Source organism: Protomyctophum parallelum, assembly GCF_964188405.1.
Source record: "Protomyctophum parallelum genome assembly, chromosome: 20".
Lineage (NCBI taxonomy): Eukaryota > Metazoa > Chordata > Actinopteri > Myctophiformes > Myctophidae > Protomyctophum > Protomyctophum parallelum.
This window is the reverse complement of record NC_139718.1, coordinates 15,860,366-15,875,582: the sequence shown is the minus strand read 5'-3', so window position 1 is coordinate 15,875,582 and position 15,217 is coordinate 15,860,366. Positions and strand designations below refer to the sequence as shown.

General features: G+C 45.1%; 1 protein-coding gene across 2 annotated transcripts in view; it reads right to left on the bottom strand.

The window, feature by feature from the left end:
* akt1 (v-akt murine thymoma viral oncogene homolog 1) overlaps window positions 1-15,217 on the bottom strand; it is a 48,195-nt gene that overhangs the window by 11,571 nt on the left and 21,407 nt on the right. For both annotated transcript variants that reach the window (XM_083791147.1, XM_083791148.1), the window contains exons 3-10: window positions 12,058-12,186; window positions 8,910-9,021; window positions 8,214-8,340; window positions 6,453-6,584; window positions 6,253-6,318; window positions 4,982-5,050; window positions 4,679-4,804; window positions 2,850-2,978 (exon numbers count right to left, since the gene is read on the bottom strand). In XM_083791147.1, the coding sequence (XP_083647273.1) occupies window positions 2,850-2,978; window positions 4,679-4,804; window positions 4,982-5,050; window positions 6,253-6,318; window positions 6,453-6,584; window positions 8,214-8,340; window positions 8,910-9,021; window positions 12,058-12,186 (890 nt within the window). The remainder of the gene's footprint in view (window positions 1-2,849; window positions 2,979-4,678; window positions 4,805-4,981; window positions 5,051-6,252; window positions 6,319-6,452; window positions 6,585-8,213; window positions 8,341-8,909; window positions 9,022-12,057; window positions 12,187-15,217) is intronic.

Here is a 15,217-nt window from a genome sequence, read left to right as displayed (position 1 = left end):
TGTGGCCTCCTGGTGGCGCTATAATAGAAATAGTGAAAAGGGTGACATTTATTCTTATGCCTTGGATGGCAATTGGATGATTTGAGGCATTTTGTTCCAAAAATGTGAATCCACGAATCCAACATCTTATTAGCAAAGACAAATTACAAAGGCTGTGGCTCCACAATACTAAATTATTGCTAAAACTTTGCAATAATTGAACACTGGTGTTAATTCAATTGTCTCGTCCTTGAAAACTGTCAATCTCGCTCCCTCTACTTTCTGGGCTGCTGCAGGAGAAGAACACACCGCTCTGAACACCATTCTCAGGTTTAATGGTTTTCATGGCATCGTGCATGTTGGCGTTATGCATGTCTACAGTGGCGTTTCTGGCATTCACCCTCCCTCGGCACAAGGACGAGAATGAATGCTGTGATTTTAAAGAGAGCCAAAGTCTTTACTTTATGGTATTGAGATGGTAGAAAAGCTGAGAGGGAAGGTGTAGGGAGAGCACTTTGAAACGCCTGTTTTGAAAATTGCTGTAAAAATAAAGTTTATATCTGGTATTATTAAGCCCAAGGCCTAATGGCTTTGAACTTTTCAAAGCCGTCAAGGAAACCAGAGACAGACAGATGCTTGGCAAAATGTCATAAAAACGGTAAAGACAAGAGTATACCTTTGTCTCACGCTGTGTCCCTCACAGGAGGAAACCACTCACAGTAACCACTCTAACCCAGAAGTCCATGGTAATGGTGACGGAGGCGGGAGCATTTTAACATGTACCAAGCTGTGATCATTCTGTCCCTCAAGTTAAACATAGCGCTACCTGCTTCTGCTGCCTGTGAAAGGCTTTTAGTGAATCTGGATTGATTGGACTCAAGAAAGGGAAAGAATTATGGCGCTCGCGGGTGGCGCAGGACTAAGTGGTTGCCTCTCGACCACCGTGGAGTCTGGGGGGTTTGAATCCACTGCGGTACTGACATTTTACAAACACAAACGGACACATTTGGTGGAGGTTGTTACACAGGTGGAGTAGGATGAAGGTGCTACATCCTCCCGGTCCGCTGCTCCTCATTGGCAAGTGAGCCAGTAGGGTGCCTGAATCTCCCCAGGGGATAAATAAAGGTATATCTACCTTCTATCTATCTATCTATCTATCTATCTATCTATCAGCACTGATACCACAGAAATGTCTGGGGAGGAATTATGAATGCCACAGACGAAAAACTGTCTAAGTCCACACTATTTATCCATAATGTATAAATGATAGATAAGGGGTCAGGACAACGAGGCCTTTTCGTGGATAAATAGTGTGGCAATGTTAGGAATGACTGTTTGTACATACTACATCGTTGCTGTCGGGGTAGAAACCTCTTTCTTATCTCTAGATGTATTTATTTTTTAAATTAATGTCTTGTTTGATCATACTAAACTGTAGTATGATCAAACGCTGTAGTTACTACACACAAGTCACACAAAAGTAGCAGATATACAAGCTTGTAGATATGCTACTTTTGCTATTTTTGAAAAGTAACAGTTTTGGACATCACAAGGTTTCCAATCTGACAGAGACGACATATAAGATAGGTTTTTCAGAAAACCGTTAAGGTTTAGGACAGTGGTTCCCAAACCTTTTCATGCCAAGGACCCCCAAAATAGAAGATTTTTATGGCTTCAACTGTGACTTTCAACCAATTTCATTTCAAGGACCCCCAGTTTGACATGCATTAGGCTATGGACACCCATTTAATGGCATTTCTATCTCTGGGACCCCCAATTTATATTGCAAAATCACTGTTAATTTAACTCTTACAGACCCATAAAGGTCCATTTGGTTCCTAATTATCATCTAGCTGGGTACCCCCTGGAACTCTCTCAAGGACCCCTAGGGAACCAGAATGTGCCTCAGGTCTAACTGGGTCAATAAGCTGTAATGCGGTACCTCTGGAGCCAGGTACTCGGGTTAGGGTTAGGGTTAAGTACTGTACCTCTGGAGCCAGGTACTCGGGTTAGGGTTAGGGTTAAGTACTGTACCTCTGGAGCCAGGTACTCGGGTTAGGGTTAGGGTTAAGTACTGTACCTCTGGAGCCAGGTACTCGGGTTAGGTTTAGGGTTAGGGTGTCGTACGGTACCTCTGGAGCCAGGTACTCGGGTTAGGTTTAGGGTTAGGGTGTCGTAAAGTACCTCTGGAGCCAGGTACTCAGGTTAGGTTTAGGGTTAGGGTGTCGTACGGTACCTCTGGAGCCAGGTACTCGGGTTAGGTTTAGGGTTAGGGTGTCGTACGGTACCTCTGGAGCCAGGTACTCAGGTTAGGTTTAGGGTTAGGGTGTCGTAAGGTACCTCTGGAGCCAGGTACTCAGGTTAGGTTTAGGGTTAGGGTGTCGTATGGTACCTCTGGAGCCAGGTACTCGGGTTAGGGTTAGGGTTAGGGTGTCGTAAAGTACCTCTGGGGCCAGGTACTCGGGTTAGGGTTAGGGTGTCGTACGGTACCTCTGGAGCCAGGTACTCGGGTTAGGGTTAGGGTGTCGTAAGGTACCTCTGGGGCCAGGTACTCGGGTTAGGGTTAGGGTGTCGTAAGGTACCTCTAGAGCCAGGTACTCGGGTTAGGGTGTCGTACGGTACCTCTGGAGCCAGGTACTCAGGTTAGGTTTAGGGTTAGGGTTAAGTACTGTACCTCTGGAGCCAGGTACTCGGGTTAGGGTTAGGGTTAAGTACTGTACCTCAGGAGCCAGGTACTCGGGTTAGGTTTAGGGTTAGGGTGTCGTACGGTACCTCTAGAGCCAGGTACTCAGGTTAGGTTTAGGGTTAGGGTGTCGTAAGGTACCTCTGGAGCCAGGTACTCGGGTTAGGGTTAGGGTGTCGTAAGGTACCTCTGGGGCCAGGTACTCGGGCGTTCCACAGAATGTCTTCATGGTGGCTCCGTCTTTGATCCCCTCCTTGCACAGACCAAAGTCTGTGATCTTTATGTGTCCGTCTTTGTCCAGCATGAGATTTTCCAGCTGAGGAGGGGGCGGGGCGACACACACACACACACACACACACACACACACACACACACACACACACACACACACACACACACACACACACACACACACACACACACACACACACACACACACACACACACACACACACACACACACACACACACACACACACACAGAGTAAATTAAACAGATCAATAGTTGGATGGAGCGAGTGAGCAAATTAGTTTTGGGTGATGGACAGACATCTGGCAATCACGGATCTGACTGGTGTCAGAATTCCATTGCCATTTTCTTCACAGTGTGTATATTTTTTTTACTTGACATATCAGACCTGGTTTCTATTTCTAGATCTATTCTTTCCCCCTGCAAATGATGCAAGCTTGAAGATCAAAGAATTTCACGCACATTTTTACACCTGTGGGAATGTTATCCTGTGATGACAATGACGTTATACTGAGCAATCCAGGCTAATTTGAGGCCTCGGGCCTGTGTCTTATCTCATAGTGTTGTGAATATAATTGGCATCGCGTGGCCTTTCTTTTAATATCACTGTGTCCTCTCGCTCTCTGCCTCTCTGCCTCTCTCTCTGTAAAAGTCACCTGGCAGCTGTAGCTCACACGTGGGCCAGCAGCGCCAGGACAGAGTCAGCACATCCTACAATCCTGCTACTCTGGCATTTTCAGGAGAACCCTAGCAGGCTGGGAGCCTGCCTTGTAAACCCAAGGGGAGAGCAGAGAGAAAGAGAGAGAGGAGGAGGAGGAGGAGGAGGGGCTGTGCTGACCTGGCTGCTACAGAGTTTTCATCAGCTGGATGAGGCAGAGCTACAGATGCCAACCACGCAATACCACAGCCACCATCCCTCCTAATCCCTATAACCCTCTGCCTTTCATAACTGAAGAGTCACCAGACTTCTCCCGTCCTCAAAAGGTATTCGTTTGGCGCGTTGCCTCTGTGACATTTCGAAGAAGCACCCGACGACTTAAAGGGCCAATGCGTAAAAAGCAAATTTTTCTTTAACCCGAATCTGACTGTTCTGTCGTGAAGAAGACCCGTCTTGAGAGCTTTCCGCCAGAGGACAAGATACGTCTCTGCCATCCTCACGTAAAATGTAATTGCAAGCAACCATTGAATTGAACCAATTGAATCACTTGCGTCGACTAGCGTCGTCATGCGCCGACGTGCAACAGGACATATCACACCGCTGCCATGAACGCTAAAACCATTTTGTTGGGTTTCGAGCCAGTGGTGTGGTCTGGGCTTAAAGCTACAAAAGCGTGCCTTGCGTGAGCCTTTTATACTTAACGTTAGGGCAACGGCACCATTTTCCACTCTCTTACCACCAATATTACATATACTGAATATACTGCGCAGCAACCTACATATCCAGCCAGTCCCATGCCTGTGGTACAAAAAAAACAATGTCTGGGTGTTACATATAGGGAGGTGCTAGTTATTTCTGTCTAGTTGCAGGATGAGGATGGACCCTGCCTGCCTCCAGCTGCAGTGAGGTCTGGGAGTCTGATCTGGGAGAAGGCCAATCAATAAGCTCAATGGCTGCTGCTGCTACTGCTCTGGATGGAGGCGAGCCCTATTTATATCCTGCCATGGGAGAAGTAGAGAGAGAGAGAGAGAGAGAGAGACAGAGAGAGAGAGAACAAGTAAAGAGACAGAGAGAGATGGAGAGAGAAAGTTTCCCCCGCCCGACCCACCTTTAGGTCCCGGTAGACCACGTTCCTCTCAGCATGCAGGTAATCCAGCGCCGACACTATCTCGGCCCCATAGAACCGCGCTCGCTCCTCTGAGAACACCCGGTCCCTAGACAGGTGGAAAAAAAGCTGCAGGAGGGTATAGAGGAACCACGGGGAGGTATAGAGAACACGGAGGCAGGTATAGAGGAAAGGGGAGAGCGTGAGTGGCAGGAGAGACATTAACAGGCAATGTTAGGAATGGCTCCTTGTGAGGATGATCGATCGGATCCCCTCCGGCTAGAAATTGATGGTTTTTGAGCTCACCTCACCACCGTTTGCATACTCCATGACAAAGCACAGTCGGTCGTGTGTCTGGAAGGAGTATTTCAGACCCTGCAGATGGAGGATAGAAGAAATTCATATGGATAGAAGATTGCTGAAAATGAAAAGTAATGCCTGATTTGTACATTGGTTGTGCACCGTGTCACACACCGAAAACAGCCGCTCTACGAGCTCACAAAGCTACGTGCGAGTATATTGGCTATTTTCGGTTTGGGAAACCACTAAAAGATCAGGCTTAATGAGGCGAGAGGAATTTGATAACACAACTGAACCACATAATGCAGTATAGCTGCCTTCTTTTACACTTCATTTGTACTGCTTGGAGTTAGGAAAAACCAGTGTGTCAAGGCTCTCCAATTAGGCTATTGTTGAATGCCAGCTATCCCCATCTGTGGCCTCTCCATTCATTCCTATTTCTGTACCTATTGTCTAACAACATAATGCAAATTTTAAGGTATTGACATGTTCCTACGGATGGAGATCTGTAGTAAAAATGGGGTGGACAAATTATATTCTGCTGTTAAACAACTGCTTAACTAAATCGTTTCATCCTCCAGCTTGTGCAGAATTTAACATGGAAGCTCATTCCCATCTGCTACTGCTGCTGGAAAATAGGTCAGAAATACCTTTATCCGAACGGCAACCCCAATTCTGGACTGCAATGTTATGTGACCAAGTCCCAAACTATGGTGATGGGAGAGGTCAAAGTCTAGATGGGGCTATATGCCAACTATGGGTCTCATACATTATGAGCAAAACACATCCAGAAGAGCTTTTGAGCCTGATCGTCTAAGTCTAAATGATAAAAAGAGGTCTATAGCACAGCTCTCCAAAACTATTCCTAGCCTGGAGAAGAGTGGCTACTGAGTCTCTTTATAAAGTGATAAATGGTGCGTTTATATAGAGTATTCACAGACCAACGGCAGAGGAAACCATGCAAAGCACCAGCCTGCTCAATCAGGAGCAGTTAAGATGGTCAGTGTCTTGCTCAAGGGCACTTCGAGACACGTCCCTATTCTGGAGCGGGCATTTGGCGGAAATAGCTGATCTGCAAGCTCACAATGTGTTGCAAAATGGCACGTTGTGAGCTTGTACGTCGCCTATATTCGGCGAAGATATCTATTATATTACATTATTACAGGATGGGGCCTAGTATAGAGTCCTGGGTGACCCCGGTCAACCACTTAAATGAAGTAGGGTTTAAGTGGTTCTAAGAAAGGTTTCGTATACGGAGGACCTCTTACGGTACTTACCGTCAGGAACGGGTGTTTGGAATTCTGGAGCACTCTGTTTTCAGTGAGTGTGTGCGCCACTTCATCCTGAAAGAAGACCAGAAAGACTACTTGTTCAACTTCCACTATGGTCCACCATTTAGATATCAATCAATGCCCCATACCTCCCCTCACCCCTTCACTTCCTCTGTAGATTTCTCGCTCAGAAAGCGCACACTTACTTTGGCCACGATGACCTCCTTCTTGAGGATCTTCATGGCGTAGTAGCGTCCCGTGGCCTTCTCCTTTACCAGGATGACTTTGCCAAAAGTGCCTTTTCCCAGGAGTTTGAGGTATTCAAAGTCGTGCATAGTCTACAAAACCCGGCAGGAGAGAAAGAGAGAGAGAGGAGCATCTGGTTACAAACGGAGGCATTAATGAACTTGCACTCTCAACTGGCCAAGAACACACAATCCCACTGGCAACACCACAGAAGCATTTAACCCTGACGTCCCTGTTTTGAGCATGCCATTATTATATGTTTTGCAATAACACACAATTGTCTGCAAATACCAGATTTAGGCGCTTGTGTGGAGTCGTGTTAAATAAGTACCTGTCCACCACCTAAGGAACCAAATCTACCCCGGTGCATCCAGCTTGGCAGAGTTTCTATAGACGAAAGCAGTGCTTAATGGTGTACACCGCAGCTATGGGCACCACGCAGTAGATTCCTCTATACTTGCCCTACTGCCCATGTTCGGGGTTTGGAAGCCGGGCGAGGAGTGTCGATCTACAAATATTGAGGGCTGTGCTATACACCTTCAGGCTGGGTGGTGCCTGTGTCAGTGGGGGGTGTTTAACAGGAGTAGGACGGTGGCGTTATGAAGAAATTGACATAATGACTGAATAAGCAAAGGCATTTTTAAAGGGAAACTAAAATAAATTGCAGATCTATAAAGAAACAACCATTGCGTTGTGAGCATGTAGATTGGATAGCCGAAGTGGTTAAGGGTCTTAACTTATTGCGCCGTACCAGGCATCCGCCACACAATTGTCTAAAACCAGCAGAGAGAGAAGCATCTCATTACAAACGGAAGCATTAAAGAACTCTTAACTGGCCAAGACAAAGACACACAATCCCACTGACAACAACACAGAAGCATTTAAGTTGCCGTATCGGTCCGGCCTATATGCGTCTGTGTCTCGGTTAGCGGCCGACCCCGCTGTGCTAGTGAGAATGTTGAAAACAGTTGTGTGTTCAGGGACATTCAATCCGGCGGCCTTTAGACCTTGGTTTCATGACTGGCTTGGTGCACATGTGAGGGTGTTGAAACCCGCTGGACATGCTATCTGGTGCTAAGCCATCCACGGCTGATGTTAAGAAGCCGACATGGGGCTGAAGGGGATGAGGTAGCGTGAGGCTAAATGAGGCAGGTATGTACGTGAAGCAAGAGTAGAAAATATAGACGAGGGCAATTAGGGAGAAGTTGGAGAAACAGTGAGTGACCGCAGTCTCCCAGGGGGCTATACCAGTGGTTCCCAAACTGTTTCAACTCCAGACCCTAAAGAGAAATCAGATGTATGCCCGGAACCCCCAAACCAGTGAAAATACCAACATGACGCTTCCGCGGCGTGTTGCGAGCTTGCAGATTGCAATTTTCTATATTTCTTAAACATTTGTTTTTTAATTTAGGGAATTCTTTAGATAATTTTTGTTTCATAGAGGGTATGCGCATGCATAAAGTGAATGGAAAATTGAGTGGCAAAGTAAGTTGAAAAGTGAGTTTAACATTGTTTAATGTCGTTTAATGCAATCAAATAGGACTTTTCTGATGGATGTATGGGCTGTTTTTTGCCACTCAGTAGGCGCATAAAATAAAGGGATATTCCCTCAAATGGGTTTGGGAAACAGCGGTGTCTATACAAGGCTTCTCCTTGTAGTCGGGTGTAGTTGTAGTTGTTTCTAAATGTCTTAGCCTGAGGTGCAGGACAGGGTTCCGTACCACTTTCTGCCTGGGTTTGGTCAGATACACCTCCATGTCCATGGGGTCAGGAGACGAGTCCATCCTCTCCTCCTCCTGCTTCTGCAGGCCGTCGGCCACTGTCTGGATGGCTTTGGTCCATTCCTCCCTGGAGGGAGATTACATCAGCCCCGTTTACTGCCATGCATGCAACCCCACAGGACCAATCACGTGATTGTCATCTTATCAACCAACAGGAAGGCAATTTCAACCAGCCGAGGGTCCGGCTGACAGCCAGTGGGCCTGAGAGCAAGAGTGCCTGTGTGCTCACGCTCGTGTGTGTGTGTGTGTGTGTGTGTGTGTGTGTGTGTGTGTGTGTGTGTGTGTGTGTGTGTGTGTGTGTGTGTGCGTGCGTGCGAGCGAACTGGGCTGTAAAATCTTTAACTCATTAAGACCAGAGGCCGATTCTACAAATGCCTTCTAAAATCAGTAGTTCTCAAACATTCAAGATTTATTTTATTTTTTAAATAGCAGATGTACAAACTCGCGGTGATCTTGTAGATCTGCTATTTTCGAATAGCCAATGCAAAAAATCTTAAAATGACACGGATGCTTTTTTTTAGCAACAAGGGCGGGTTTGATCTTTTTATGTAAACGATGCGTGTGTGCGTGCCTGCCTGCGTACGTACGTGTGTGCATGCGTGTGTGTATGTGCGTGTGTGAGGTGGGGGGGCTTGCCTCTCCTCGGGGGTCTCCACGTGGAAGGTGCGTTCGATGACAGTGGTCCACTGTAGGCAGCGGATGATGAATGTGTTGGGCTTCGGACGCTCAGTCTTCATGAGCTGGCACTCTGACCACAGCCAGGGAGAGAGAGGGAGAGGAGAGACAGAGAGAGGGGGGAAAGAGCGAGAGAGGTGGGGAGAGAGAGAGAGAGAGGGGGGAGAGTGAGAGAGAGACAGAGAGAGGGGGGAGACAGAGAGAGGGGGAGAGAGACAGAGAGGGAGGGGAGAGAGAGGCAGAGAGAGAGGGAGAGACAGAGAGAGGGGGAGGGAGGGGGAGAGAGAGAGAGAGAGAGGGATAGAGGGGAGAGCGAGTGAGCGAGTGAGTGAGCGAGTGAGAGAGAGAGAGAGAGAGAGAGAGAGAGAAAGAGAGGGATAGAGGGGAGAGCGAGTGAGCGAGAGAGAGAGATGGGGGAGCAGAGCAGAGCAGAGGATAGCAGAGCAGAGGAGAGACAGAACACTGTTAAAGCCATTCATCTTTATCGCCATCCTAACAGACAGTGTTGGAGCCTCTCTGGGCTGAACAGGTGCAGTTACCTCCCATCATTGACTCGCCTCTCCTTTGGAACTTCACTTTTGCACTTTTATTTTTTATTTGTTTGTATATATTTTTTTATCACTGGGTTTGATGAATCACGAATCGTTTCGATTTTGATAAACTTTCTCTTAACGGTAAATGAAAAATTTCATAGGATTTATAGTGCTTAAATATCTATCATCCAGTCTGCTCAGGAATATTGAGAATTCTGCAACCTGCAATAATGAAGTATGAAGTTATGAAGTGCGCAACTGGAACTTAGTGACAATTTAACGAAAATTGCCACGCTCAACTTTTAACTCGCAAACTTCCTAAATTCTCACACGTTTGCAGCAAATAAAAATCGCTTCATATGCATTTTTTTCTTCCATATATCCCTTTACTCATGACGACGTTATAACTAAGCGACTTAAAGGAAGCAGAGTCCTCCATCTGCATCTCTCCCTTCATGCAGCAACATCTGTTCCCCAAACGGAACGTGTCAGCAGATACGTCAGGACGTGACACAAGAAAGCGGCCCCCGTCCTGATGGATGGAGGCTAGGGGGGGGGGTAGTCAGACCACCACAGAGCTCCAACATGGCTCCATGGAGGGCTCTATCTGTGCGATCCAGCTGCAGCAGCAGCAGCCTCGCGCCATGTGTCCTCCGTGGCCGGGGTTGCGGTGGCGGTGACAAAACTCGGGAGCCACCGATGATGATGGAGACGGCGCCGTGGAGCAGCACCGGGCATAAATAATTGAAATCGGGCCGACTAATAGCCACGATAACTCACGAGTGTCAGGGAGGAAACATTCTGTTAAACAAACAGTATGCTGTCTAATTGCTCAGTTCAGTCATCTGCACAACTTTTTGTGTGTGATGTTGTTGCCCACACAGGGCTGGGCGGAGCGTTGTTGTTTTTGTTTTGTAGAGGAAGATAGAAATGATCAAAATGGAGGGGAGACGGAATTCGATCGTGTCAAGACAGCAACAAATCGGCACACGGTTAACTGCATGTCAGGTGCCTGATCGGAAGCAGAGAGACTCACACAGAATTAGGGCTGATCATTTTCTTAGTGATTATTCTATCGGACGTTTTCGATTAGTAATTGAGCAGCATGTCTTTTTAAAGTAAAACATTATATAAACGAATCAATGTGATAGCATCTACTCCCACAGCAGGGAGTAGGGCGAAGGCTCTAAGTCCTCCCGGTAGGGGAGTCATACAACAGCAGTGATTCATTGGCATTAAGACTTGGGGAGAAAAGGGGGGTAAAAAATACTCTAAATTCAAATAAATAATAATAACTGTTGCACTCCTAGAGAAACTGGCAATAAAACCCTATACCTGAGTGCCTACACAAGGTCCCCTCCTCTTTTTTTGCTACACAAAATATCTTCTCCTGAGCTTGAAGATAGTAGTAGCTTGAAGATAGTAGTACACATAGTACATGCATAAACTTTCCTTAATGATTATATCTGGTTTCAGTATTTATTTATGATGTATTTTCACTATTATTATGGTTATTGTAGCGGTCAATTTGTATTATTTCGTAAAATGACAACCATCTGTGTTAACTTTTTCTGGTTAGGACTACAAAAAACTGGAATTTTGCTTTAGGAAAGGTATTTTTGCTTGACTTTTTTATGCAAACCGTGGGAAAAAAGGCAGAATGTTTTGTTTGTGTAAAGAAAAATAAACTGTTTCTTGTACACTGCAATATTGAAGCAATGATTTGTATGGTGTGTCCTATAAGTCCATGTGGGCTGGGCGCCTTGGGTGCATGACACAAAAATAAAGAATCTATCTATCTATCTATCTATCTATGTATTGGGGGTGGGGAGGGGAGCGGGGCGGGGTCCACGGGCATAACACCATCTGACGTCGTTCCCCCCAAATTCTACAGTGCTGCCACCATAACGTGCAATGAACTACAAAACTCTTTAAAGATCTCGACTCCCTACCCAAACTCACAACTAAACTAAAAGAATGGCTGACCTCAAAATACAAGTGAGCATAGTTGAACTCTCCTCTGCCACCCCACCCCTCCCTCCTTTGTAAATATACCTGTTGATACTACCGAGTTATCGTATTGTATTGTATGTATTATTATGTATTACTGATGAATTGAGTACAATGGACCACAATGGAAACAAGCCCTCTATATACTGTATAATCTTGCAGATCAATGTTTTTAGTAGTCAAACCTATAGGGTATGCACTTACATAAAGTGAGTGGCAAATTGAGTAGCTAAGTGAGTGGCAAAGTGAGTTCAACATCGTTTAATGATGTATGGGCTGTCAAGGCCACAAAGTATTATTTTCTTTGCCACTCAGTCAGTAGGCGTTCCCGCATAAGTTCGTGGTATGATGATGTCACGCGCCTACCCCCTATACTAATCTATACTTTCCCAACCGTTTTGGCTCTACAGAAAAAACTCATGGCTGAAAACAGCTGCTCTAAAAGCTCACAACTTGTCACAGTGTGATGCTTTGTGAGCTTGTATATCTGCAAGGGTTCATGTTAAAACACAGCTAAGAGGAGAAAAAGTCCGGGTTGTGAGTTTGTGAGATGACGAGATACTTACGGCCTACTGAGAAGTTGTTCAGGGGGGTTTCCAGCTGGTCCACGTCTTGTGGTCTCTCCTTGTACCCAATGAAGGTGCCATCGCTCTTCAGAAGAAAGTACCGCGGCCTCCAGGTCTTGATGTATTCTCCTGATAGGGGAGAAAGATAAGGGCGCGTGTCATCGACCACAGAATAAAAAAACACTTTAAGACAAGGTGTGTCTACATGTGGAGCGTTTGAAAAACCTAATCTAGTTCATACACACTGTAGGCTCTTTTTCACACATGGTTTAATTCTCAAAATGCTGAGCAGCGTGTGACAACTGCTTTTACATTGTGTCTTGATGATTAATGATGCGCGGGGTTCTCCTTTCTCAAGGTTCTCTCCTAATTCCCAGAGGTGCGACACGTTTCCTGCCATCTAATTGCTATGCTGTTCACTAGCGCTGGCTAAAATGACTGCCTTGTCGTCCTCTTTCCATTAGTGTAGGTCAACGGCGGGACAAATGGTGGTTGTAGCTGGAGTCAGGACCTTCATCATACGCCGTCTGTCCTCTTTGTACAAGTATAGGGATGCAACAGTTCATCAATTAATGGATTGTAAAACAAGTACGGTACTTATAATCCATCATTTTATAACATAATTGTTAAATAATCTGTCCCCGTGTTGGGCATGTCCTCCTTTCAATCCTATAGGGAATAGGTTTCAAAAGATTAAAAAATAAAAGGTTGATCTGCTGTTTTCTATCTTTTTGCATGACACTGTTTTGAGACGAACGATGCTTATATGTGGTTAATTGATCCGTTGATATACAATTTATATATATATATTTAAAAGACACACCTCGCAAATAAGTTTGAACATCTGGGAAAATGTTTAAACAATTTAGAAAATGTTTGACCATCTGGGGGAATAATTCTCAGTGATTTTTGGGAAGGCATACACCCCTTAGTAATAGGAAATATGTGATGGCATTGCAGTGGTGGTAGCTTTCTGCGTTATCACTCCATTTATAACCACATGCAAAAAACGTTTTCAAAATCCGAACGACGCATTCTACTTCAAGCTGATATTTTAATCAGCAAAGTTTCCCTTTAGACTTCTATTCATTCACAATTCACCATTATTATTCAACTTATTATTATGACGATTTTGTATGCCTGGATATGAAATGTTTGGGATGCTTGTCTCAAAACAAGTCACATTGTTGAGACTAAAGCCCATAACCTTCAGCCATGCACCCGCCATTCGCTCACAAGAAACACAAATGAATCCCGGACGGTTAGCTCAACCGTCTGGGCACCTATAGGCTGCCAAGCCAGCCGGATGGCGTGCCGCGGGTTCGACTCCCGAGCCAGACGGCCTTTGCCACGTGCGTGTCACTCCCCATCTCTCTCCCCCTTTCCTGTCTAATTACTGTACCCTATCAATAAAGGCAAAAAACACAAAAAAATGATCTCAAAAGAAAAAAAATAAACACAAATGAATCAACCATAGGCGGACAAAACTCAATTTATTCTAGTGACGGTTCAGGAAATGTTGCGCCAGATGTTTCGCAGAAGGAAGGGGTGGGAAAAAAAAGAAAAGAAAGAACTTACGCACCATAACAAGGCAGCCACACACACTAGAGTGAGATCTGAATATTTATACAGGAAAAGTGTAATTTATTTTTAATTACGGAACCGCATATTAACCCCATGCAGTGCTGGAGCAAGCTGTCCTTAATTGCCCCATTTCCTCTGACACAAGTGTGCTCTGTGTGTGTGTGTGTGTGTGTGTGTGTGTGTGTGTGTGTGTGTGTGAGAGAGAGAAGTGGAGGGGTAGGAGATCAGTCAATATGAGATCCTGTCCCCTTCCTTCAAACAAACACACGCGTCTGTGTGTGTGTGTGTGTGTGTGTGTGTGTGTGTGTGTGACACAGTCACACGCACAAACCACAGGCTCCCGTCTTGTGAAGCGGATCCAAGAACTGAGACAGTACCGACGGAACAAAATGCTTTTAATAGCCTCCACTCGGCCAAGGCAAGAACTTGTGTTTTACAACATTGATGTAGTATCACGTTTCTCAATTAAATAATAGCCAACTGTGCAGATCAGCTGCAGGATGAGCTGCCTTACTTTCAGACCTAAAGAAAAACCACTTCATCACCTGCCTTACTTTTTAAGACCTCACATTTCATCATCCACATAAGGTTGAGAAAATATTCTCTTGATTTTTAACGATATTAACTCATATAGGGCTGCACCTATCGATTATCCAATTATCTTCTTAACCATTATTCTATTGATTAATGTTCTGATTAATTAAATAATCGAGAACCGCAATTTTTTTGTTTATTTTTTTTAATATATCAACGTTTTTAAGATGTGGACTCATGCAACTATGAACAATTTTCATAACAATTATTCTATCGCTTACTTTTTAAATACATTTTATAATAAAGAAGCGTGTATTTTATGTATATTTTTAATAATGTTTTTTATATCAATTATTAATTAGTGTTAAGTGATCAAACTTTTTATTTGCCATTATAAAATCAAATAAAAACATTTACAGAGTGATAATTGTAACAATAACACATTATCGAGGCTACTTTGCATATATGAATACAGGTGTGCCTTGAGATATTAATAATAATGAATAATAATGAATTGCATTTTTATAGCGCTTTTCCAAGTGCTCAAAGCGCTTTACAATGGTTCATTCATTCATACATTGGGAGGTGAAGCGGCGAACGGGCGACGCCAGCGTCCTCACTTCCCACAGTCACACACCAATGGTGGCAAGCTCACACCGACCAACTCATTGGAGGCAATGTAGGGTTGGGTGTCTTGCCCAAGGACACTTCGACATGTGGACAGGAGGAGCCGGGATTCGAACCGCCGACCCAGGGATCATTGGACGACCTGCTCTACCTCCTTGTGCCCTGTGGTGTGCTGGGCACAAAAAGTTTGAAAACTGCTCTACGCTGAGCCATTAAACCCAAAACAAACAGCCGAGTGTAAAAAAACCCCACCTGATTTACAGCAACTGGCAAGGTGGCGGCACGAATCACAACACTAGAGAGAAAACATCTGCCCCAGAGCACTGTGTGCTTTAGACTTCAATCCGCAGCAGATGTCCAATATGTTATTACGTCTGCTGCCATTTTTCATCATGGCAGGGAAGGGGATTTTTCA